Here is a 26659-nt window from a genome sequence, read left to right on the forward strand (position 1 = left end):
CGATACAAGGAATGCACGGTTATTGTCGAAGTGTGCTTCCGTGCACCTAGTGACCTTTCGTGCTGGTCTCATCTTAGGCAAATACGATGACAATCCCCCGCCTTGTTCCAGAGTTGTAGAGGGTGTGGGGAGGAGGGCAGGTTGATCAGCTGTGTAAAAAATGGAAGGGATAAGAATTGCTGTCTGTGAAGTTCAGCATTTAAACTACAAGAGGACAAGCAAATATGAGTCCAATAAGGAGGGGGTAGGGGGAACCTCCGCAGACCTCCCTGCCGCCTCAAGGAACTCCCCCGAAGGGAGTAAAGGTTTTAAAAAACAACAACGTTCGCAAACCCCCCCCCCGGACTGAACCGAACCAGTGGGGTTCGAGGGGTTGCTGGACCGACCTGGCCCGGTCAGGTTCGAGTCCAGTCCGGACTCGAACCGGACAGGGCCAGCTGGTTCTGTGCACATCCCTAGCTTCCATACTTCCTGCATCCTGACACCGCAGTCCCTACGGGGACAGCAGGGTGCCATTCACATTTCCAATGCCTTGTTGCAAATTTAATCGCTGCAATATAGAGCAAGGACGTCGTACATCCGGTGTGAAAAAGTTGCTGGTTTTTTGGGTTGTTAGTTGTTGCGAGATTGCTCCCCCTGCTGTTTACGTTCCGAATGTGACTTGCCCGAACGGAAGCATTTTGCTGCTGTTCCAGAAGTTAGTCTGGAAAGTACCCAGATGCTGCTGGGAGAAGCCCACAGGCAGGAGTTGAGGGCATGCTCTCTTTCCTGCTGTTACTCCCCTGCAACTGGTATTCAGAGGCATCCTGCCTCTGAAGCTGGAGATGGCCCACAGCCACTAGACTAGCAGCCATTGATAGACCTGTCCACCATGCAGTTATCCAAACCCCCCTCTTAAAGCTCTCTTGTTAATACAGTAGTCCACTGTGAGAAAACTACTATAGTGTGTAGCCTCGTAATCAAGGATTAATGTGCTAAGAGTGCTGAGAACCAACTGGATACCATTCCCCCCTCATCTAGAATGAGGTAGGAAATGACGGTAGGGGGTCACTTCTAAATCCACGAGTCTGTGGAATCCATCTACACACACCCCAATGGACAAAGAGACTCCCATTTTTGCCACCCCCATTGGAGTTTGGGGAAATTTTGGCTCAATCTTAGAATTATGTTACCTTCTTTTCTTTTGCAGAGAGGATTATATCCGAGGCCTGGGATATAGGAATATAGAAGCAAGCCAGACCACTGGTCCATCTAGTACAGTACTGACTACACTGGCCTAGTTCACACCATCATTTGGACTTAGGTTTAAAGTGGGTTACCAACATTAGTGTGATTGTGTGAACCCACACCAAGGTGATTCATGGCCCGAGATGAACGTGAGATTCCTGAATTTGAGATTCTCGCCTTGGCATGGGCTCACACAATCATGCTAATGTTGATAACCCACATTAATCCTAGGCTCAAATGATGGTGTGAATGAGGCCACTGCTTAGTGACAGCTCTCCAAGGTTTCAGGCAATTCCCAGCCCTGCCTGGAAATGCCGGGGATTGAGCAGGGAATCTTCTGCATGCCAGGCAGATGTCCTACCACTGAGCTAGAGCCCTCCCATCCCCTGGTTCTACATGTGCAGCACAACAAAGAGGTAGATTTCTGAGGTGGAAGCATGGAGTGCTCCCTACCTCAGAGGAGATGATGGCATTCTTGAATGCTACCCCCTGTAAGAACATTCCCTGCAGAGAGAAAACCAGCACAGCAGTAACGGTCTAGAATCTTCCTCTTTGGTGTGCTAGGTTTCTACTTGCAGGGAGGTTTCAATGTGGGATTGTGATTTTAAAAAATCAAGGTGGATTTGATTTAAATCACGATTAAAACCACTAATCAGTAAGACTAGATTTAAATCATGGGTTTTTTTTACATAAAGACTCATTCTTGCTGGTATAATCCTAATATTTACAACCAGCTGAAGGTTTCATTTTTGGTCCTCTCCTAGATAGAAAAATTGCCTGAAATCTTACAGAGACCTCTGGAAGAGCATGACATTATGAATGGATTAATGGAATTCATTTACCAAAAAATTTAAACATTGCATATATACAGCCTCATGCTACATAATTAAAAACTAATCCTTATTTCATGATGAATACCTTTGGACTATAATGTATCTTAAATAGAAAACTATCTTTAGATAGATTTTTTCCTCAAAAAGCATTTTATTTTTTAAAAAATCTGATTTAAATTTTAAAACATCCGATTTTTAATTTAAAAAAAATCATTGATTTTTATCCTCCCTGAAAAAAAAAAATATTCCCCACCTGCAGTCTGAACAGGCATGGTCTGTTCTGCTACCTCATTCCCACCTCTTTCTGGTGTGTGATCCAGCCTCTCAACATCCCATCCAGTGGTGATGGAGCTGGAGCTCAATGGAAGAGCCTCTTCTTTGCATGCAGAAGGTCACAGTTTCCAATCCTTGGCAGCATCTCCAGGCAGGGCTGGGAAAGACTCCTGCCTGAAACCTTGGAGAGTTGCTGCCAGTCAGTGTAGACAAAACTGAACTAAATAGACAGAGATCTGACTTGGTATAAGGAAGCTTCCTATGTAGTTAGGTTGTGAGTATTGTGTAATTAGGGTACCCGGGTGTGAGTATTGCGTTAAAAACATGGTTTGCATAATAATTCAAATCAAGGTTTAAAGTGGGTTACCAACATTAGCATGATTGTGTGAACTCACGCCAAGGCAGTTCATGGCCCAAGATGAATCTGAGATTCCCATCTTGGTGTGGGTTCACACAATCACACGAATGTTGGTAACCCACATTTAACCTATATTTGAACAAATGTGTGAACCAGGCCAGTATAAGGCAGATTCCTATGTTCTTGTAGCTGCCTACAGCTCAGCTCTGGCAGTGGATCATAAGTTGTGCAGGTGTGATCTAGCCTTAAAGTGCCCAATGCCCCCTTCTCCCCATCTGCGGTTCCATTGAAATGACAAAAGGATATGCTATAACAAGCTAGAATTTTTCTGCATGTGATAAACCTATATGAAGGCTCTGATTTATGAGTCCACAATGTTCGCTCCCTTCGCCTCTCTCATTGTCTTTTCTGCTCTTAATGCCAAACAGGCTTCTGACATTTAAGGGGGGAAAGTTTCCTCTCTAATAAGAGGCCCAGGGAGGAATCTGATGCTCTGTGTGTGTAGTTTGCTGGGTTTTCACTCAACATAGTAACAACTCTTTATTGATTCAGCATGTTTCCATTCAATACTTAGTGATATATTCCAGTGCATTCACATGTGAACCAGCTTCCAAGGATACTGAGTGGCTTGGTTCAGACCTAACAGAAAACAATGATTCCCCACTCGATGGAGAATCTAAGGGAGCCACGAACATGCGTACTCTAACTCTGTTCTCCTTCTCTTTTACATGAAAGAGGAGAGAGAGAAAACGTCCGCATTTGTTTCCAGAGAAACCTGCTAACTGGGCAAAGAGGCAAAGTGGTGATTCTCTTATATTTAGTACAGGGAGAGCAGCTGTCCCCATTCAATTCCAGCACAGCATCCTTCCACTGGCTGCTGCTGGGGTCTTCCTCCTCATCCTCCTCTTCTTCATAAACCACTGAGAACTTTCTTGTTGAAAAGCCGTGTATAACAACAACTTTAATAATAACAGTAATAATGATAACGACAGTTTTCCTTTACATATGAGCTCAAGGAACGGTGGTTTATTTCACAATAAAGAAGCCAGGTTCAAACTATAATTTCAGATCCCAGCTTGCTACCTAATTGTGGTTAAAATAAATCACAGTTTCCCAAGTTTGCATGTAACAGGAAACTGTGATTTAGCTGCAAATGGAAGACATCGAGGAGGTGGCATAGAAGGAGGGGGCACGGAGCTGAAGTTGAAAAGAAGATATTTACCTAAGATCACCCAGTAAGATCATGGCAGAGGCAAGATTTGAACCAGGAACCTCTTGGTGGTCAGATCACTTAATCTGCTGATCTGTGACCTTCATCCTCAAAACGTGTAACAGTCTTCCGTTTTCTGCCCAGAGGCAGCTCAATAGCCATTAGTGGGATGATGGAAGATGTAGTCAACTTCTGGGGGCCCAACTTTGAGAACCCTTGCCTTAAAATAATCTCCTGAGTGCCGGATTGCTGAACCAATTACTACTTTTTGTGCTTAGAGGTCCAAGTCAGCATTCAAGCCAACCAAGGGATTTTAGATTTGAGTTCATGCCAGTTCATTGAAAAGAATTCAAACCTGCTTTTGGATTCAGATTCAGGTTTGATTAAACTCTCTGGTTTTTTTCTAGCAACCAGGAAAGAAAGCTACAAATGGCTGGAAATGCCTGTTATGGTTTCATTCCTTTCCTTTTTGACTTTTGTTATGGAACAGTTTGCCAAATGTTATAGGATGAAAACTTCTAAACAAAACAGCAACAAGCCTGTTTGTCCAAAATAGGTTGGATTTCCTGGTTTATTCTGGCTTGTCCAACTGCCAAAAATTTATCTTACTCTAATTGCCGGCCTCCTCCTTCTTCCTGTCTTGGGAACTTACCAGGTTTCAAGAACAGAGGGAGAAACCCGAGGAAGAGAAAAGCTCACACATTTCAAGACCTTGCTGTGGCTGTAGAGGAGAGACTGCCATGAGGAGAAGGAGAAGATGGGCATTCGGACTTCACAGAGCAGGCTTGCCCAACTTTGACCGTACAGCAGTTGCTGTACTATTCATTTATTTATTACTATTCATTTAAAATATTTGAATCCTGCCCCTCCAGTACAGTACTGCTTGGGGCAGCTCAAAACAGTAAAAACAATATAAAATGTGAAACAATAAAACAAAGCATAGAATAAAATCAATTAAAACAAACCCAATTAAAAATTAAAAAGCCAATAAAAACCTGTCAATTTATAATTAGAAGATTTAAAAAAGACTGTGATTCCCATCATCTCTATTGGCTGCTGTGGCTGGGGATGATGGGATTTGTAGTCCATCAAAAGATGGAGGGCCGAAGTTGTGCACCCCTAGTATAGTCTCATCACCTGTCCCCCTGTATACAGTCTGACCACCTGTCACCCCAGCCGTAGTTGGCTTTAAAAAAATGCCCAAAGACCTCTTTGTTTTCCAGCAGGATCCAGCTTCCGCCCCTACGCCCTTATTGTTGTCTTCCTTGCCCTCTTTTATCTTAGAAGATCTACTCTTAGTATTTATTTATGCAACTCCATTGCTTTCGTTTCTGCTTTCCAAAGAGCTTCTGAAGCACAGTTGGAAGCTCAAGTAGCATGTTCTTGTATATTATTAGCACATTCAAACACACTGCTATTTTGATGGGTGGGATGTGTGGGGGGGAAAGGTCTGTCTGTCCACTGGAGAACCCCTGAGGGGGAATGGATTATGGCTGGGCTGCACTGACCCTCCAGCTGTTTTTGGACTACAATACCCATCATCCCCAGCCACAGTGGCCAATAGCGGTTATGGGAGCTGGTCTTACATTTGCAGGAGGGCCAGCTTTATGCAGCCTCTGATTATGGGCTGTCCTGGCTTCTGTTTCTCCCTGACACCTGATGGAAACTTGGGAATGGGCTTAGGTGTATAACTGTATGTATGCATGTATGTGTGTCTTAGGGCTACAGCCCTAATTATTGATTAACCGATTACACTAATTTGTCAATTAATTTTTGTGTGTATGTATGTATGTCTGTGTATGGACTGGAACATTTAATTGATTAAATGTTGTTGTTGTTGATGATGATGATAACGACAACAACAATAAATAAACTTTATTTGTTAGCTGCCCCATAACAAATTGTTCTCTGGGTGGCTCACAATGCAGGATTAAAACATAAATGAAAACACATAACACACTACATCATAACAGACCAAAAGGGAGAAAAGAAGTGCTGGACGAGAACCGGGGAGACCTGAGTTCAAATCCCCGTTCAGCCATGATACTTGCTGGGTGACTCTGGGCCAGTCACTTCTCTCTCAGCCTAACCTACCTCACAGGGTTGTTGTGAAAGAGAAACTTAAGTATGTAGTACACAGCTCTGCGCTCCTTGGAGGAAGAGCGGGATATTAATGTAATAATAATAATAAAATAAAAAATAAATACAAAGAAGTTTAAAAACTCATTTTAAAATTAGTTAAAAATCTAAATAACAACAACAACAACAAACCAGTCAATAACACCTGTCTGACTGTGTAAACAAGAAATAATAATAAAATAATAATATAAATTCTAATAAAATGGGAATTTAAAAGAACTTTGCGGGGGGAAAGGTCTTTACCTGGGGTTAACAGACAGGTTAATCTAGGGGTGGGCAACGTGCCGCTCTCCAGAGGCTGCTGAACTACAACTCCCATCACCCTCCACCACAATTTATTGCAGCTGGGGATGATGGGAACTGTAGTTTAGCAACATCTGGAGAGCCACATGTTGCCTCCCCCGCGTTAATCCATCACAAAAACATTTAGGCTGCGATGCTGAGAAGACTTACTAGGGAGTCAGCCCCATTGAACATAGTGGGACTTTCTTCTGAGCAAACACATACAGGATTGCACTGTCAGCTGATGGAAAAGATGCCCCCAGTTAATCAGGGGCTAACATGATGAGGAAAACTGCTCAAAGAAGTCACACTGAAATGAAAAGGACATGTTAGGCATCTGAGGAGGACGGGTATAGTCCAACAACATCTGGGGACCCAAGCAGTGTTTCTTCTAACAGAGATTCCCAGATGTTGTTGACTATAACTCCCAGAATCCCCAAGCAATGGCTATTGCAGGTGGGGATGCTGGGAGTTGGAGTCTGGGAATCCCTGCTAGAGGGAACACTGGAACCAAGGTTGGGAACCCCTCGCACAGTAACAAAATCTCTGATATGGGGTGTGTGTGTGTGTGTGTGTGTGTGTGTGTGTGCGCACGCACGCACGCATGCACGCACGCATGCACATAATGACCCATTGTGCACTTGCAGGATCTGGATCATTGTGGGCCAGACTGTACAGTATCAGGGAGAGTGGTCAGCTTTTACTTGCCCCAGAAATATTCCTGAGCACATTGCTTTACTTTCCCCCATAGGAATGAATGCCAGCCATTTGCCCGTCTGGGAGAAAATAAAAGAGTGCCCTCAGGGCCACCATTGGTGTCAAGGTGAGGCCTCCTCCCTACCGCTAGAGACCCCAGTGAGCCTGCTCATTAAGCACCCAGCCTGCCGGCACCTTTTTGCACAGCCTGTCTCTTGGTCACGCTAGTGACGGAATGTTGGTCACTGACTTTGATGCGTATAATTAAATGTCTGTATATGGGGGACATGACAGATACCTAACAATAACATGTCTAAATTACGGAGGGCCATTATTTTCCTGTGCGCCAAGGCTTCCACTGTGTTATTCAGGACAAGCAAAGAGGCATGCATTTTCCTTCCCCCCATGGATTTCCAGCGGCAGGTCTATTTATATAACTGTGGCCGGCTTCCAAGCCAAACATAAGGAGAAACAAAGGCTCTCTCACTTTTTGGAGTCGACACAAGCTTGCTCTTTTATGCTTGATTTATAAATCAATACTTCTCTCCATGTAATAGGCACCGCTAATCTTCCCATTAACATGCCCCACACCAGAAATACAGCTACCTTCCCCGTAGTGCTGCCTTTTGTTTTTTAAAAAAGTCCCACCACAATTTTTATTTATTTATAACTGGGCCAATGCCAGATAGTTTAAACAGTGTTTTCCAGACTTGGTATCTGGAACGCCATTCTTTGCTGGACTAAACACGGAGGCACTCCTTGCTGAGAAAGGGATCTGTCTGCCTGTACTCTGAGATGTAACCAATGCCAGCACCAAGGTCATGACTCCCCACCCCCCAGCCAGATGTCTTTGCAAGTACTCTTTGTGGTGGCCGAGGGTGGAACAGCTGTGTGGCCATGCCTCTACCCACTGGATGCAGTAGCAGGAACAGAGGCATTATGTTTTCAATACAGGAGAGTTGGTCTTGTGATAGCGAGCATGAATCGTTCCACTCGCTAAGCAGGGCCTTCTCCATTCGATTTGGATGGATGATTACATGTCAGCCCTTCCTGCCATGAGATGTTCTCCTTGGGGGATGGGGCCGTTGCTCAGTGGTAGAGCATCTGCTTGCATGCAGAAGGTCTCAGGTTCCGCGCCTGGCATCTCCAGGTAAGACTGGAAGAGACTTTCACCTGAAACCTTGGAGAGCTGCTGCCAGTCAATGTAGACAGTACAGAGTTAGGTGGACCAATGGCCTGACTCAGTAGAAGGCGGCTTCCTATGTTCCTGCCAGCCTACTGGTGCAGCTGCTGAAGAGTGCTCTGAGCCATTGCCAAAGTAAGCCCCCATAAAGGTTTGAAAGAGTTTACCTTGGTTGATAGCGGCTGTACCAGCTGAGCTGGTGTCCGCCATCTTTAAAAAAAAAAAAAAACAGGCATAGGCACCTAGGAAGCTTCCTTATACTGAATCAGACCATTGGTCCATCTAGCTTCACAGACTGGCAGCGGCTTCTCCAAGGTTGCAGGTAGGATATTTGGCTCAGCCCGTTCTTGGAGATGCCAGGGAGGAGAAGCCATGGGCCTTTTCATGGCAGCCAGTGCCCAAGTTGGGTGACCCAATGCTGGCACTAGGGCATCTATCTATCTAGACATACTGGCCAAGATCCTAATTAAAGTGCACGCACAGGAACATTGCATTAGCTCGCTGCGCTCAGTCTGGCATGTGTGTTTTGGACTGGCGTGTTGCATTTGCGCAAGCGTGTTTGCACTCATGTAACAAGGTGCACAACCAATGGCACACCTCATGGGTTTTGCAAGGAACATTTGGACCAGAGCGCAAGAGCACCACAGTTCCAAAACTCCCTCTGATTTGGCGCAGCTAGGCAATCTTCTTGTACTAGTGCAACTTTGTTGTGCAAGCCCAGCGGTAGTCAGGCCTTCTTGCATGGAGCCGTCTTGTTGATGATGATGATGATGATGATGATGATGATTTGTCAGATTGTCTGAACCAGGCCAAAGTGATTCCTCCCCTCCCCTCGAAACAAATAGTACAGTCCAGGAAGGGCTTTAGCACACAACATTCTTCAGTGTGTAGTTCATCTATAACAGTCACTCCACTGCTGTGTTTATTTTATTTATTTATCATATTTATATAATACTGCCTAATATATGCATCTCTAGACAGTGTACACAAAGAGTCGCCTTAAGTGGCACAGCAGGGAAATGCTTGACTAACAAGCAGAAGGTTGCCGGTTCGAATCCCCGCTGGTACTATATTGGGCAGCAGCGATATAGGAAGATGCTGAAAGGGCATCATCAACTCATATTGTGTGGGAGGAGGCAATGGTAAACCCCTCCTGTATTCTACCAAAGAAAACCACAGGGCTCTGTGGGCGCCAGAAGTCAAAATCGACTTGATGGCACGCTTTACCTTTACCTTTAGACGGTGTACACAATTTAAAATACAACACATGTAAAAACAAAATAAAACAATTCTACAGAATAAAAATAATCAAACAGTTAAAATCAGTTTAACTAAAAGCCTGAGAAACCCTTTTCCTTGTAACAGGGATTCCCAGATATTGTTAACTACAGCTCCCATAATCCCCGGCTGCAATGACCTTTATAACATGTAGCAGAATCACATGGTGCAATTGTCCCTGGATTCTACCATTCAGATTATGGTAGGGTGAGTCACACGTTCAGATACTTCTTCGTGAAAGTAGATTTCTTGCACACACAACAGTAGCATGTTAATGAGAAGGGGTCTAGATTAGGCTTCAACCTGACATGCACATTTTCTATGCCCAGAAAGGTGTGTGTGGGGTGTGTGTGGAGTTTTCAAATAGGCAAGTCCCCTACCCCACAGGCAATGTGATGTGGTACAATCCAGGGAAACCAGTATCCTGATTTTACTGCATGTGTAGATTGGTTCCAAGTTTATAACAGATTACTGGAGAAATACTTCTGCAGAAGAATTGCTGACAGTAACTCGATAGTACTGACTCTACTCCCACTGTGTCCAAAAATAAAATATTCCAAGTCTCTGTTCAGTATTAAACATGAAACTAGCAGCCTGAAGTACTAAAGCCCTTACAAATCTGCTATATAGGCTTCAGTCTTGATTCATAATTGTTGCTGTTGAGAGTGTTCTTTAGCTTATATTAAAAGATCTTGAAATCATTCACACAATCAAAAACTGTGTTCTACCCGGGTTTGGGAGCTGTGTGTGCTCCCAATTTTTGGTTGTGTAGAAGCAAGGTAGGAGAAAAATCTGGGTAGAAGTGATTGTGTGGAAGCAAGGTAGGAGGAAGAGCTATCCAGGTGTTTCCTCCTACCTTCTTCCACACAATCACTTCTGCCCAAGTTTTCCTCCTACTTTGCTTCCACATAACCAAAAACTGGGAGCACACACAGTTCCCAAACCCAGACAGAACAGAGTTTTTGATCGTGTGAATCACCTCCTTGGCATACAAGGAATAAAAACATTCAGAATTCTTGGTTGGATCATAAACAATCTGGGGTAGTGCATGGAAAAAGCTTCAGGGACTGCAATTCCTTATAACACCAGTTTTAAAAAGCTGGTTTCCAATCATGAAGCTATTCTCACGATCACTGAAAAGTGGGTTAGGGAACCTTAGCCCACTTTCCAGGGATCGTGGGAACCACCGGGCTCGCAGGCGGCTAGGTGCTCCCAAGGTGGCTAGCCCGCCTAATTACCCCTCCCCTTAGACGAGGTTAATGGAGCAAGTGCTCCGTTAACCTCATCTTTTTGCTCATGTGTTGTCACAGCGCATGGTGACACATGAGTAGAACCCCTGTGCACGGTGCACGTTGACACATGAATAGGACTGCAAGCAGCCTCCCGGGCTCAGAGGTCTCTCCAGGATTCCCCGTGCACTCACTTGGGGCATCCTGGAACTTGGGGGGCCACGTAGCCCCCGATCCCTGCAGCCCCCACTGGCTCTGTGACGGAGCCGGCAGTCGCTTGGGCGGCGATCTGGCCACCCAGGGCTGCCTTTTTATCGTCTGCGGGGAGAGCGGGTTAAGCCGCAGAACTCCCTCTGGCACTTCACACCGATCGTGTGAAGCACCTCCATGTCTTCCTCCATTGTCTGGGTTCAGATCCCACCTCTCCCATGGAATAAGGCCTGGTCTATTTCCAGATTATTGTGCTTAGCTGCTGCTTCCTTATGGTGGCTCTCCATCCTATCATGTGGAAACTGACTCCCAGCTTTCTGCACCAATGACAAATGCCGCCAGGAATCCTACTATATGAGACCAAAGGTCCATCGGGCCTGGCATCCTGGTTCCACCATTGGCCAACCAATGGGGATGGGGCTATAGCTCAGGGGAAGAGCATCTGCTATGTGTGCCGAAGGTTCCAGGTTCAGTCCCTGACATCTCCAGGCAGAGCTGGGAAATGGGCATCTGAGACCCTGGAGAGCTGCGGCCTGTCAGTGTAGGCAGTACTGAGCTCGATGGACCAGTAGCCTGACTCGGTATAAGGCAGCTTCCTATGTAACCAGATGCTTCCGGAAAGCCCACAAACAGGGCTTGAAGGCACTTGTCCTCTTCTGCTGTTGCTTCCTAATAGCTGGCACTTAGTGGCACACTGCCTGTGAACATGGGTGTTCCATGTTCGGCCCAGGGCCCGACTGTGTTGCACTTGTTTGTGTCTTGCCTTCTGCTGCCACCTCACGCCTGTCCCGCTGTGAGGTCAAACCGCCAATCTTTAAAATAATTCTAGCCACCATGTGTGCAGCCGGAGGGGTGGGGGTGGGGCCGAGCAACCCCCGCCCGTGGCAGGGGTGGGCAGAGCAGGAGTGGCCGGTGAGCCTGACTGTTTGGCCCAGTGGCCCTTGAGAACTGCGCGGCACACCAGCGCGCCTGCACAGTTCGAAGAGAGCTTTGGCGTTCTATTCAGATGCACTTCTCAAGGGCCGCTGGGCCAGACGGTCAAGCTCAGCAGCTGCACCCGCTCCACCCTCCGCCCCCACATGGGGGTGCCCGGCTCACCCCCCAGCCATGCACACGGCGGCTGGAATTATTTTAAAGATGGGTGGTTCATGGCTACGGTGGCAGGGGGCCTCGTGGCGGCGGCAGCAGGGGGCCTTCTCGGCAGGAGCCCCCAAATAAATGTCCACCAGGGTGCAAACCCGCTCTCGGCGGCCCCGATAATGGACCACTCCAACAATGCACCGCGCGAGTGCATGGTACATTATGGGGACCCCCCTCCCCTCCCTGAGTCTTGTCAGCCGTGGCAGACACATGACCTCACTCCCTTCAACTCGTTTGGAAGGATGGCTCCATAGGTGGGTTTGCTGCCGTGGTGCTGCCAGGGTCAGGCCCGATCCTGGCGGTTTGCATGTTTGTGCAAAAACCGGGCTGGGCTCCCTTAGCCTGGTTTTGTATGCGTGTGTGAATAGCCCCCCTGGATTACTCTGGGCCAGTCACTTATCTGTCAGCCTAACCGACTTCGCAGGGTTGTCGTGAGGATAAACATAACCTTGTACATCGCTCCGGAGTCCTTGGAGGAAGAGAGGTAATATAAATGCAAAAATAAAATAAAATAAATTTAGCATTATGACTAATAGCCATCGAGAGACCTCCTCTGCTCCATGCATTTTCCTAATCCCTTTTTAAATCCATCTAAGCCAGAGGTCATTGCCACATCTGTGGCAGTAAATTCCATGAATGAATTGCACATTACACAAGAAAACATTTTGCTTTGGCCATCCTGTATCTATTGCCAGCTGATTGCATTGGCTGTCCTTGGAGGAGGGAGAACATGCTCACTTTATCCACTCTCTCCGTACCGTGCCTGATTTGATAAAGCTCTATCTTGTGCCTGCTTAGTTGCCTTTTTTCTAAATCACAAGGCCTCCAGTGTTGTAACCTGTCCTAGTAGGGAAGCTGCAGCACCTGACAAAACTGGAACAGGTGCAAAAAAGGGCAACCCAAAGGACTGAAAATGTCTGTTGCTGGATCGGCTTCTTCACATGACTGTTAAGGGGGTAGGGCAAGCATCCTACCCGCCTTTGGGAGCAGTGTGTGCTCCCGATTTCTGGTCATGTGTGGGTTAAAAGCTAGGTGGGAGGAGAGGAAAGTGATTATGTGGGAGGTAGACGCAGGCTCCAATGGGCTCCTGCCCAGCACTTTTACTCAGCATATGTCACTTTTACTCAGCAATTCCATGCTAGGGATTATTAGGAAGGGGATTGAAAATAAAACGGCTAATATTAGAATGGCCTTATACAAAAAGATGGTACGGCCACACCTGGAGTACTGTGTACAATTCTGGACACCACATCTAAAAAAGGACACTGTAGAACTGGGAAAGGTGCAGAAGAGGGCAACCAAGATGATCAGGAGCCTGGAGCACCTTTCTTATGAGGCAAGGCTACAACACCTGGGGCTATTTAGAAAACAGCTATTAGAAAAAAGACGACTGCGGGGAGACATGATAGAGGTCTATGAAATCATGCATAGTGTGGAGAAAGTGGAGAGAGAGAAAATTTTCTCCCTCTCACATAACACTAGAACCAGGGGTCATCCCATGAAATTGATTGCTGGGAAATCTAGGACCAACAAACGGAAGTACGTTTTCACACAACGTATAATCAACTTGTGGAATTCTCTGCCACAAGGTGTGATGACAGCCAACAACCTGGATGGCTTTAAGAGGGATTTGGATAACTTCATGGAGGAGAGGTCTATCAAGGGCTACTAGTCGGAGGGCTATAGGCCACCTCCAGCCTCAAAGGCAGGATGCCTCTGAGTACCAGTTGCAGGGGAGTGACAGCAGGAGAGCAGGCATGCCCTCAACTCCTGCCTGTGACTTCCAGTGGCATCTGGTGGGCCACTGTGCGAAACAGGATGCTGGACTAGATGGACCTATGTTCTTATATGGCCAAGGTAGGAGGAAACACTGCCGCTGCCCAGAACCTCCGACACAGTCACTTTCCCCTTCTCTGGCCTAGCTTTGAACTCACATGCTGCCGAAAAAAGGGAACACACACAGATTCCAAAGGTGGGTAGGATGCCTGGCCTACCTATATACCAGTCATGTGAACAAGGAGTTGCCTTGTGACGAATAATGTCACAAGGTGACTGACAAAGAGAGCTAGTCTTGTGGTAGCGAGCATGACTTCTTGCCTTCACTAAGCAGAGTCCACCCTGGTTCCATATGAAAGGGAGACTAGAAGTGTGAGCACTGTAAGATATTCCCCTCAGGGGATGGAGCCGCTCTGGGAAGAGCAGAAAGTTCCAAGTTCCCTCCCTGGCAGCATCTCCAAGATAGGGCTGAGAGAGACTCCTGCCTGCAACCCTGGAGAAGCTGCTGCCAGTCTGTGTAAACAATACTGAGCTAGATGGACCCATGGTCTGACTCTGTATATGGCAGCTTCCTATGTGCCTATGTACCATAGGAGTTCCCACTCCAGTTTCCCTGAAGCTAAAGGCTAGGTTGGCGGCTATGAAAAGCAGGGTCTTTTCTGTTTTGGCACCTGTTTTGTAGAATATCCTCCCTAGGGAGGGTCATAAGGCCCTCTTTCTTTTGGCAGTCCGTGTAGAAAATACTGAGCTAGATGGACCAATGGTCTGACTCAGTATATGGCAGCTTCCTATGTTCCTAATGTCATGTGTTAGAATGAGGCTGGGAAGGTCACCACAGGAAAGCAAAATCAAGTCGCCATGTGAATCATGTCCCACAGGGGTTCTCAACCTGGGGTCCCCAGATATTGTTGGACTACGACTCACATAATCCCCAGCCTTCAGTGGCCAAACACTGTGGATGATGAGAGTTGTAGTCCAACAACATCGTAGGGCCCAATAAGGGCCTGATGTAGATTGGCCCTTATTGTCCAGATTAGGGCACTTCACTCTCCCCAGCTTTCATTCCATGTTGAAGCAGTGTACTGTTTTTGTATTAAGGTGGTTGCCCATGGTAGATCTGTTTTTCATAGAGCCATCTTGTCTTTTATTATTATTATTATTATTATTTTTTGGCCAACAGATATTAGAACATCTTGAGGCAAGTAGTTCCATTGGCTAATGTGGATTGTGTTAAAAAAAAGTCCTTTGTTCTAGATAGGTTTGTTTTTAAGGACTTGCATGGGAGTAAACAGAAACGAGGGAGTACATTTCTCAAGGCAATGTTAAGAGATTTAGAAATCACTAACAACAAATCGTGTGAGCTGGGCATCTCCCACAATAGGGACTGATGTAAATTTATTGCCTTTTTGTGTGGTGGGGGGAAGGTTAGATTTGTTTGGCCTCTAGTAATTTTTCTTTTGAGCTTCTCCCACACCAGGTTTCCCTGCCCAACTGAACTGACCGATGGCAGTCATGTGCATGAAATTTTATGTACATGAAAAAGAAAAAAAACCCACTGTGTATAGTCGTCCAAATACGTGAGCTTGTGTGATTGATGAGGGCTGCTTTCAGAAGAAAAATGGCCCCAGTGTTGAAAAATAAACTCTGTCGCAAATGGTATTTGCAGGGGGTACATTGTGGTAGCTAAGATACAGATAGGGCAAGAATGACAGTTCTTGTTATGTCAGCCAGCATCCTTTTCTTTGTTGCGTTTTAATTGTCTAATCTTCTGTAGGCTCAGCGACTTTTGTTTCCAACCTGCTATAATAATTGCTGAGCAAGGAGAGAACTCGGAACGTGAAAGATTTAATGAGGCGGGGGCAGGGGGGGCAAGAAAAGAAAAGGGATGCCCTCGAGCGTTGATAGAAACACACTTGCTGAAGGTACCAGGAGGCTCTCTCGACCTGATTTCCCAGCTTTCAGATCTCTCAGCACCCTTTCAGATCTAGGAGGTGATCTTTGACTTCAGATCTATTTCCTGTTTTACTGCGGCAGGTTTTCCAGGCCTGGAGATTAGCCAGCTTTTAGAAATAGCTTGAATAGGGTCCCCAAGGCTGGCTTTATGATTCAGAGAGAAGGCATAGTCCCCGATTCAAATAATCTCAAGAAAACACTGTTCTTGGGAGATAGAAGAAAGCACGCTGCTCTTGTTAAGACTGCAAACTTTTTCACAAGCATCTGTTTTGAACAGGAAATTCAGGCATTTACTTATTATTTATTTATTTAAAATATTTCTATATTTTAAAACTTGCCTAAAACTTGCGTCTCTGGGTGGTTTACAATTAAAAACCAGTGTCCTAATTTCATTCCAGTCTCCTAATTGTTCTTTCCCTTTCTCTTTCCTCCACCTTCCAGTTTGGCAGTTGAAATGAGTTTTCAGTCATCCTAGAGCTTCCAAAACATGGCATCCCCATCACCGGCCATGGAAGAACAGGCTACCACAGCCATTGATGATCTCCATTTTTCATTGCAAGGTAAGTTCCGGCTGAATTTTCTCAAAGTTGTCATTCATTCATTCATTCATTCATTCATTTTATTTATATCCCGCTCTTTGTCCAAGGAGCCCAGAGCAGTGTACTACATACTGAAGTTTCTCCTCACAACAACCCTGTGAAATAGATTAGGCTGAGATACGTGACTGGCCCAGAGTCACCCAGCAAGTATCATGGCTGAATGGGGATTTGAACTTGGGTCTCCCCGGTCCTAGTCCAGCACTCTAACCACTACACCACGCTGGCTTTTACATGGCAGAAAAGGGAAGCCGTGTTGCCATTGCTATATAATAATTATCCCCCCTGGGTCAAAACAAAAGACCACCTAAGGCCGGTTTAGATGATAGCTTATGAGTCCAGTGATTAGAAAGGGGATATGCCAAGAGTGCACTTGTCGGGATGTCTTTCATGGACCTCTTGAAGGCCTCCGGGCACATCTTCTAGGGACGACCTGATGTCCTCCTGACACATCTTCCATGGACATCCTGACACTGTCCCAGTACGTCATAAGAACATAGGTTCCTAGGAAGCTGCCTTATATTGAGTCAGATTATTGGTCCATCAAGCTCAGTAGTGTCTACACTGACTGGCAGTGGCTCTCCAAGGTTTCAGGCAGGAGTCTCTCCCAGCCCTACCTGGAGATGCCAGAGCAGGGACGTAGCTATAACTGAACAGAAGTGGTGGTGGAAATGTGTTGGATGTTGGAGGAAATGTGGTGGTGGAAATGTCTTTGGGCCCCAGAGGGAGAGTGACCCTGACTGAGTGACAGCTTGCTCTTCGCTCTTCATTGTTCATGTTTTATGAAGGTGATTGTAGTTGGCATATATGTTTTAAAAAGGGTTTCTGAGCTAGGGTAATACGTGCACACAAATATGTGTGTGGAAGTGTCTACGGGTGCATGGAGAGTGTGTGATATTATTTGTGCAGGAGCGAGAGAAAAGGCATGCTGAGAATGTACCTCTACAGCAAGGACATGGTGTAGGGGGGGAGGAGAAGGTTGGGGAGCAGTGTTCCCTCTAACTGGGATTCCCAGATGTTGTTGACTACAACTCCCACAATCACCAGCCAAAGGCATTGCAGCTGGGGATGCTGGGAATTGTAGTGAACAACATCTGCAAATTCTTGTTCGAGGGAACACTGTTGGGGAGCCCAGGGGCCCATCTTCATCTTTTGTCCCAGGCATACCACAACTTTGATATGCCCTTGTGCCAGGGAATGAACTTGGGACCTTCTGCATGCAAGGAGATGCTCTTCCACTTTGCTGTGGCCACATCCCCTAAGGGGAATATCTTACAGGGCTCACATGTAGACACCCATCCAAATCCAAACCAAGCTAGACCCTACTTAGCAAAAGGGGCAATTCATGCTTGCTACTGCTCTTGTCACTTTATAGTGTGGAGCCAATATGTCCCTTTACTGCTCTGCAGCCATCTGGATGAACATTCCACCCCCATGCCATAAATGGGTCACACTTCACCAAAAGGAACAGGTTTGCAGTCTGGGAGTACTTCTGGATCCACACCTCTCCCTGGTTTCTCAGACTGAGGTGGTGTCCAGGGGTGCTTTGGCTGATATGCAGTTGCACCTGTTTCTTGAGATCAATGACCTCAAAACAGTGGTACATTTGCTGGCAACCTCCAGACTTGACTTTTGTAATGCGCTGTATGTGGGGCTGCCTTTGTACATAGTCCGGAAACTCCAGTTGGTTCAGAATGCGGCAGCCAGGCTGGTCTCTGGATCATCTCAGAGAGACCACATTACTCCTCTGCCGATGGAGCTTCACTGGCTGTCAATAGATTTCCGGACAAAATTCAAAGTGCTAGTTATGTGCTAGTGCTACAAAGCCCTAAACGGCTTAGGCCCTGGGTATTTAAGAGAGCATCTTCTTCACTTCACCACCCATTGAGGTCATCTGAGGAGGCCTGTCTCCAGTTACCGTCAACTCGTTTGTTGTCTACACAGAGACGGGGCTTCTCGGTCGCTGCCCCGAGATTGTGGAATGCGCTCCCTGCTGAGATACGATCCTCCCCATCTCTGGCAATTTGCAAAAAACACCTGAAAACCCATCTTTTCACCCAAGTTTTCCCAGCTTTTTAAAACTGTTTTTAATTTTTATGGCTAATTTTGCATGGTTGTATTGTTTTAACCGTGTATATGTGTTTTGTTTTATGTTTACTGCCGAGAGACGAAAGTGTGGGCGGTATAGAAGTTTAATAAATAATAATAATAAAGGGACGTGCTGGGACAGCATCAGGATATCTACAGAAGCATCCCATTAGCCGTACTCTCAGCACGCCCCCTTTCCAGTTGTGTGGGCTGGGAAGGTGTCACTCAAACTGGCCCCTAGTCCAGCATCCTGCTTCCCACAGTGGCGAGCCAAATACCTCTGGGAAGTCCCCCATCAGGGCCTGAAGGCAAGAAGCCTCTTCTTCTGTTGCTCTGCAGCAACTGTTACCACTGGCATGCCACCTCTGAACCTTCATTTACCAACTTTTAGGGGGACATTGATATGGGGCATTTCTCCGCTTTGGAAAGGGTCTGTGGCTTCCATCTAATGCAAAACGGCTGAAATCTCGAATCATAGGGTTTGTGTAATGTGTAGCTAAGTGAGTGAGATGTGAGCCAGATAGTCCCCAGTTAAGACTTTTGCCTCCGCTGTGAACTCAGTGAGTGGCCTTAAGGCAAGCCGTCGTTCTTCAGCCTCAACCTCTGCCTGCCCTAAGGGGATAATAAGACATCATGCTGCAGTTAAAAGCAGAAGAGCAGGCCATGCCAGGGTTTGCTGGTCAGCTGGCAACAGTAGTGTAGTCATACCCTTGGTTTCTTTCTGTGTAGCCTGCTAGAGCTTTAGCAGCAATCATTCAAGAGGATCTTCAAGTGTGCTTGTAGAACACAGAGGGCTCCCGAAGCTTTTAACCATGGAATTTGCAATCTTAGCCTCTTTCAGGGCTTGCAGTCTCATCATGTTTTCCTTTGCTGAATTCCATTGTTGGTGTAAACCGTTGTCAAAGGAACAACTGTTGCAACTTGGATTTTTTGACTGCTGTGGCTTCTTGCTGCAGATCAAAACGTGCTGCTGCTTGTTCCCCTGCGCTCTGTTGTTTACCTCTTCCAAGTGAAATGCCCAGAACTAACTTTGCCAGGTGTGAAGCACTTGTTGGGCAGGAAGGGATGCACTGGACAGTTTTACTCAATAAACTTACCTCTGCAACCACAGACTTTTGAAGTCTTTAATGTATGTTCTAGTTCTGTCTGTCTGTCTGTCTCTCTCTCTCTCTCGTTAATTCTGCAAGGATACATAACTACCACAAGACCAGGAGAGCTGGTCTAGCAAGCAGGAATTGTCCCCTTTGCTAAGCAGGGTCCACCCTGGTTTGCATTTGAATGGGAGACAACACATGTGAGCACTGTAAGATATTCCCCTCAAGGAATTCCCCTTAGGGGGTAGGACCGCTCTGGAAAGAGCTGCTGCATGCCTGCATGCAGAAGGTTCCCTCCTTGGCATCTTCAAGATAGGGCTGAGAGAGAGACTCCTGCCTGCAACCTTGGAGAAGCCGCTGCCAGTCTGCGTAGACAATACTGAGCTAGAAGGACCAATGGTTTGACTCGGTGGAAGGCAGCTTCTTATGTTTCTAATAAATATTAGATCATATGTAGTGTTCCCTGTAACAGGGATTCCTAGATGTTGTTGACTACAACTCCCATCATCCCCAGCTGCAATGGCCTTTGGCTGGAGATGATGGGAGTTGTAGTCAACAACATCTGGGAATCCCTGTTACAGGGAACACAAATCATATGTACTTGGAATCACACATACACACACACACACACACGCACGCTAAATAAACACAATAAATCCCTGTCATCTCCAGGGAGGGTTGGGAAAGACTCTTGCCTGAAACACTGGAAAGCTGTTGCCAGTCAGTGTAGACAATACTGGGCTAGAGAGACCAGTGGTCTGACTCAGTGCAGCTTCCTATGTTTGTATGTTCCAGGGTGGGTAACTGTAGGCCATCATAGCTGGCTAGCAAAAGCCCCTGGGAAAACCCCCCTAGTTAAGCGTTAGGAGCTTCCGCTTCTATAAACCTTAGGGCATATAAATATGCCTTGTAGTGAGTCAGGCCATTGGCCCAGTAGTGTCTGTTCGTAGCTCTCCACAGTCTCAGGTGTGGACCTTTCCTAGCACTGGCTTCCTGAGTTTCTTTTAACCCCAAAGCCGGAGATTGAAGCTGGCACTTGATTCATGCAAATTACAGGCACATTTGGCCTCTGACTCTTTGGAATTGGAAGAAGTCAAAGTTCGGACATACCTGAGAAAAATCTGGAAACTGAACTGTGGACGTTCAGCCCAGGAATGAACAGTATAGGGCAGGGGTGCCTAACATTGGATTGCCCAATGTTGTGGGACTACAACTTCCATCATCCCTAACCACCACGGCCTTTGTAGCATTTGGAAACTCGAGGTTGGGTATCTCTGGTGTAGTGGATCTACACTATTTAACTATTAATTTTTATTATAAATTTGTTGGAAGCAGAGTTCATAGGTACATAGGAAGTTGCCATATACTGAGTCAGACCATTGGTCTATCTAGCTCAGTATTGTCTCCACAGACTGGCAGCAGCTTCTCCAAGGTTGCAGGCAGGAATCTCTCTCAGCCCTATCTTGGAGTTGCTGCCAGGGAGGGAACTTGGAACCTTCTGCTCTTCCCAGAGCGGCTCCATTCCCTGAGGGGCATATCTTCCAGTGCTCCCACTTCTAGTCTCCCTTTCATATGCAACCAGGGCAGACCCTGCTTAGCTAAGGGGACAAGTCATGTTTGCTACCAGATGACAACTCTCCTCTGAGTTCGATCCTCAGTCTGTTTTTATGTGACCATTAATTTGTGAATTTTATTCTCTCTCCATCTCTATTTTATTTTTTAAAATTCATATTTAGCTTTCCTTTCATTCATTCCCACACAAGAGCAGACCAAACATCAGACCTCATTGCTAACCACATCATACAAATAACACAGTCCTTGAGGCTGTTTGCCGTGGTGTGGCACCATTCATGCTCAATTACCTGATGCTTTCTTAGAAAGGAAAACTTTTCCAGGTGTGGTTCCTCCCTAACAAGAGTGCCACGCCTGCCTCCTTCAATAGACAGGAGCTGATAAGTGCCAGCAATGAGGAAATTGAAGGGTAACAAATTCCATAGTGAATCACAGCATTTTTGTAAATAGTCTTCTTGTGCTGCTGTGCAACAGGCTTGCGCAAATGGAAACATACTGGGCAAATCTGACTCTGTGGGCTAATAATTGTCACCATGGTGCTCAACTTTTGTTGGGATTGCCCCTCCTCGCCAGGCAGAGGCACCTTTTAAAAGTGGTGATTCTCTTTATTGAACAGGGGGAGAGCAACTGACCCTATCCAACCCCAGTACAGCATCCCTCCAGTGGCTGTTGCTGGCATCTATCATACATTTCTTTTTAGATTGTGAGCCTTTTGGAGACAGGGATCCATCAGTATCAGTATTTATTGATTATTTATATTAACCGCTTTGGAAACATTTGTTGAAAAGCAGTATATAAATATTTGTTGTAGTAGGGACTGTACCACTTCATACTGCAAGTGGAGGGTCACATGGCTGACTGATTATTTATTTCTGAGACGTCCCTCCTTGGTAATTGTTGTGCCTGCAATCTTTTCACACGGGGCTTTTGAAGCCCTTTAACTCGCATCTCCTCCGGAATGGAGGGGGTGCGTCCATATATTGGCTAGATTTACCCCGAAGTCCCTGCTCGAGTTATCAGGGAGAAGTTCACACGCAGTTCAGGTTTTTCACTGTGCATTGAGTGTAACCCAATTTATATCTGGGGTTAAAAAAAATCTATTTGCAGCGTTTTTTGGGGACAACTGCGAGTTTGCTGTAAAGCCTCCCCATAAACTCGTGGTAAAACCTGCTGTGCATAAAAGCCCCGGGGAAGAACTGTCTCCTCTGGTAACATGTTTACAATCCTGGTGACCCTGTCTGTGGTAGTGCACAATTCTTCTTGAATTGGCCATCAACTTATTAGAGATGAGATGAGCACAAGTGGCATTTATAAGTGTTGCCAACTAATCGGGGTGAGAGTGTCAGAACCCTCTGCGTTCTTTGGCACCATCCTGTTTCCCTTCTACAAGTCTTGGCTTCTTGCAGGAGGAAGAACAGGAAATTGCAGTCTAGCTGAGGGCCTGATGGGTTGGGCCTTTCTCGGCTCAAGCACCAGATATTTTGCATAGAAACATAGGAAGCTGCCATATACTGAGTCAGACCATAGTTCCATCTAGCTCAGTCTTGTCTTCACAGACTGGCAGCGGCTTCTCCAAGGTTGCAGGCAGGAGTCTCTCTCAGCCCTATCTCTGGAGATGCCAGGGAGGGAACATGTAACCTTCTGCATGCAAGCATGTAGACGCTCTTCCCAGAGTGGCCCCATCTCCTGAAGGGAATATCTTACAGTGCTCACACATGTAGTCTCACATTCATATGCAAACCAGGGCAAACTCTGTTTAGCAGCGGGGACAATTCATGCTGGCTACCACAAGACTAGCTCTCCTCCTTGCCCCAGGAGAGACAGGGCAGAAAGAAGGCTGAGCTTTGTGTACCCTGCTTTTGCCCTTGATCTATGCCAGTTCACATGTGTATATTTCAGTGTGGGATGATTGGCATTAATTAGCCATTCCAGACAGAACAACATCCCACACAGGACTTTTATGTCACATCAGATATAGCCCTGTCCACACGTTCTGTTCAACACTTGTACAATCTGTGTAGAATTTACACTGGTACAGTTATTCACAGGTTTTGTTCACTGTAGATAGTTGTACATTTCCTAGTTGTATCTTGCATTTCCAGGGGCGTATACCCAGGCTTACTTTTAAAATGAGTGCAGGTACACTTTCTTGCACAAAAGCATGTATGTGTACAGGCATCTGAACTCAGGTCTGAACTTAAATGAGACCTTTGTGCCCTGAAGGAAGGCAAGAAAGGAGCAGCTCCGGTCAGGGAGCTCTTGTCCTCAGCTCCTGAAGAGCTCATCAACAGCCTGAGGTGGTTCTGCTTTAAAAAACACCACTAATAGTCTCTGCAACATTTCATTTTCTATTCGCTTTAGTATAGTAAACACCTTGGGTGCCTTGGCCGAAGCAGAAAGGTGGACTAGAAAGGCAATAAATAAATAAAATAACCAAGTGCAGAGAAATCCAGTGATGGGTGTGCATGTATGCTCATGTGATGGATGCATGCAGTAGGGGGCCAGTGTAGTGCAGTGGTTAGAGTGCTGGACTAGGAATGGGGAGACCTGAGTTCAAATCTCCATTCAGCCATAGAACTCACTGGGTGACGTTGGGCCAGCCACTTAACTTTCAGCCTAACCTACCTCACAGTGTTGTGAGGATAAAAGTAACCATGTACACCACCCTGGGCTCCTTGGAGGAAGAGCAGGATATGTATGAAGTTGTTCTCTGTAGTAGGGGTTCCCAACTATAGTTGTCCCCACATGTTGTTGAACTACAACTCCCTTTGGCCACTGTGAGTGGAGATGATGGGAGTTGTAGTCCAACAACATCTGGAGAACCAAGCTTGGGCATCCTGGCTGTATAAGATAATGAGCCGGGTTTCACGATCAGTCAGACCTGGTTTCAGGAGCTTAGTGGGGAGAGCGGGCTAAGCCTGCTCTCCCCACAAATGAGCAGGGCGGGAGCCCTGGGTGGCCGGATCGGCCGCCCACATGATTGCTGGCTCCATGACAGAGCCCGTGGGGACTGGGGGGAGTGGGGGCCAATTGGCCCCCGAAGCTCCAGCATGCCCTGCTCGAGCATGCAGGGCATGCTGGCGAGACCCCCGGAGCCAGGAGGCGGCTTTTCGCCTCCCCTTCGGGGGTCTCCTCATGAGTAGCCGCTGTGTGGAGCTGCGTCGTGGCTACTCACGATTAAAAAAACCACAGTTTTGTGGAGCGCTTGCTCCGCAAACCCGGTTTTAGGGGAGGGGTACTTGAGCGGGTTACCTGCTCTAGAACCACCGGGCTTGCAGCCGAGCCTAGTGGTTCTCATGACCGCAGAAAATCAGGCTAGTGGAGGCTAGCCCGATTTTCTGCAATCGTGAGAATAGCCTCAATAAATAAGGGCTGGGTCATATATGTGACTGCACTGCTGAATGGTGGCAGCCCCTGGAAATGATTGAGGGGCACAGAAGGGGCAAAGTGCATTTATGGGTGAGCAAGCTGCATCTGTCTATCTGTCTTTCTATCTATCTATCTATCATATTTTTATTTTGCCTGATATGTATATCTCTAGACGGTGCACAAAATTTAAAAGATTTAAAAGTCACCATTTAAAATACATGTCAGTAAAAACAATAGAATAAAATTATTAAAACAAGTTTTTAAATATATTAAAATTTATTAGGCCCACCAGCCCACCACAGCACCTGCTGCCGCCACCCGGCTCACCCCCTGGAGGCCATCAGTTAAGAAATAGTGGCGACTGGGCAGGGCAGGGGCGGCGGGGAGATGTTGGTTGTCCCGCCTCTTGCATATGACATCAGATGCAGGGGGCGTGGCTTAGGGTATGCATGCATTAGGGAGGCCCCCTAACCAGATTTTGGCCCCTGGGGTTCCATGCCCATTTCCACATTAAGTTTTTAGCTTGCATCTCCTCCAGAATGGAGGGGATGTGTTCATATTTTGGCCAGATTTACCTCAAAGTCCCTGTGAGCTATCAGGGAGCACTTCACACACAATTCGGGTTTTTCTCTGCTCGTTAGAATGTAGCGCGATTTATATCTGGGGTTAAAAAAAAAAAATCCACTTTTTTGCATCAGGTTTTTTGGGCAGCTTCCAACTCGCATAAAAGCCTCGCAGTAATATTCTGATATTCTGTCAAATATCGGAAAAATATCGAGGGGGGAAACCCCCTCCAGGAATAGCTTCAGTTAGAGCTGGTAACTCCATGGAAGCCATCCTGGAGATTTTAATGGCCTGATATTGTGTAAAATATTGGGTGGGAACCTCCAGGAATAGCTTCATTCAGAGTTGGCAACTCAGCTGCCCCTCTTAGCTGGTCCTAAAGCAGACTCCTTCCACTTAACCTCTAGTAGTAACCTCTCTCCTACCTCTCTTCTACAGAGCAGCCAGTGTCTTGAGGCTTGTGGCAGCTGATCTCCCCTCCATCACACACCAACACACACCTTCCTCCATCTTGTTCCCATGGCTACTAAGCCTTGGAGTGTAAGGGGGTGGGGGGGGGATGAGCAGGTGTGAGCTCCCATTGAGCAAGCCTGTGCAGGATTTACCCTCCATGCCTGCTGATCCAATTTGTACACCATCACCGGAGCATAATTCCCCTTCTTAACCTATTTAACTCTCATGATTGGGTGCTGATTCAACAAGCATTTAAATCGGGTCGCTCTTGAAGCAGGCGTCGCGTGCTTGAACCAAGTCTGCTTGTAGTCCCCAACATAGAGGGGGGAGATAAAAATATCCGGAGTGTGCTGGGAAGGGTCAATTGAGTTATTGTTTTGTAGGGAAGGCAGATGTCCATATGTGAAACTGCTGGATCATTTTAGGAAAGAAAGAAAGAAAAGGAGACAACTTCAGAGTAATGTGCTTATGCCTTGTCATACTGGCATGGCCCTAGAAATAACAGGCTCACAGTATATTATTTCCATCCCGTCAGCTTCTGCAGGGCATTTTTGCCAACCTTTGTACAGCAGACTGGCAGGGTGGATTTTGTATTGTGGCAGGGATTCTGAAACCTGGGTCCCCAGATGTTGTTGGACTGAATCTCCCATCTTCCCAGCCACCGAACACAGTCTGGAAATAAATAAAATGAAGTATGGTGGATAGCAAGTGCCTTGGTGTCCTCTGGAAACAAGCTCAGGTAGTTTGGAACCCCCAAATGCATGGAGAAATATATTTATCATAATTATATACTGCCTCATCTATATCTGTATCTGTATCTGTATCGATATCTATATATCTAGGTATATACATGTACAGTGGTCCCTCGACTTACGAAGTTAATCCGTTCCGAATGCACATTCGTAGGTCGAAAAGTTCGTAAGTCGAAAAGCGGTTTCCCATAGGAATGCATTGGAAACGGATTAATTCGTTCCGGAGCCTAGGAAAAAGACCCAGACACCCAGTTTTATGTGCAAAACTCTTTATCAAGTGCACTTTAAAGGCATGCAAAATGCAAACTCTGCAAACTCCTGCGGAGCATTGCTCGCCATGGGGCAACGACCACATTATCAAAATTTGTAAGTCGAGGAAACCGC

General features: G+C 46.4%; 1 protein-coding gene across 8 annotated transcripts in view; it reads left to right on the plus strand.

The window, feature by feature from the left end:
- The window catches only part of SYNE2 (spectrin repeat containing nuclear envelope protein 2), a 368664-nt gene that overhangs the window by 8690 nt on the left and 333315 nt on the right, over positions 1–26659 (plus strand). For 6 of the 8 annotated variants that reach the window (XM_053287373.1, XM_053287409.1, XM_053287398.1 and 3 more), the window contains exons 1-2: positions 15687–15825; positions 16229–16347. In XM_053287373.1, coding sequence (XP_053143348.1) covers positions 16275–16347 — 73 coding nt within the window. In that variant the 5' untranslated portion in view covers positions 15687–15825; positions 16229–16274. Of the gene's footprint in view, positions 1–15686; positions 15826–16228; positions 16348–26659 lie in introns of those variants that run through there. The other 2 variants (XM_053287380.1, XM_053287390.1) reach the window with 2 other exon arrangements.

The sequence above is a fragment of the Hemicordylus capensis genome, chromosome 1 (assembly GCF_027244095.1).
Source record: "Hemicordylus capensis ecotype Gifberg chromosome 1, rHemCap1.1.pri, whole genome shotgun sequence".
NCBI lineage: Eukaryota > Metazoa > Chordata > Lepidosauria > Squamata > Cordylidae > Hemicordylus > Hemicordylus capensis.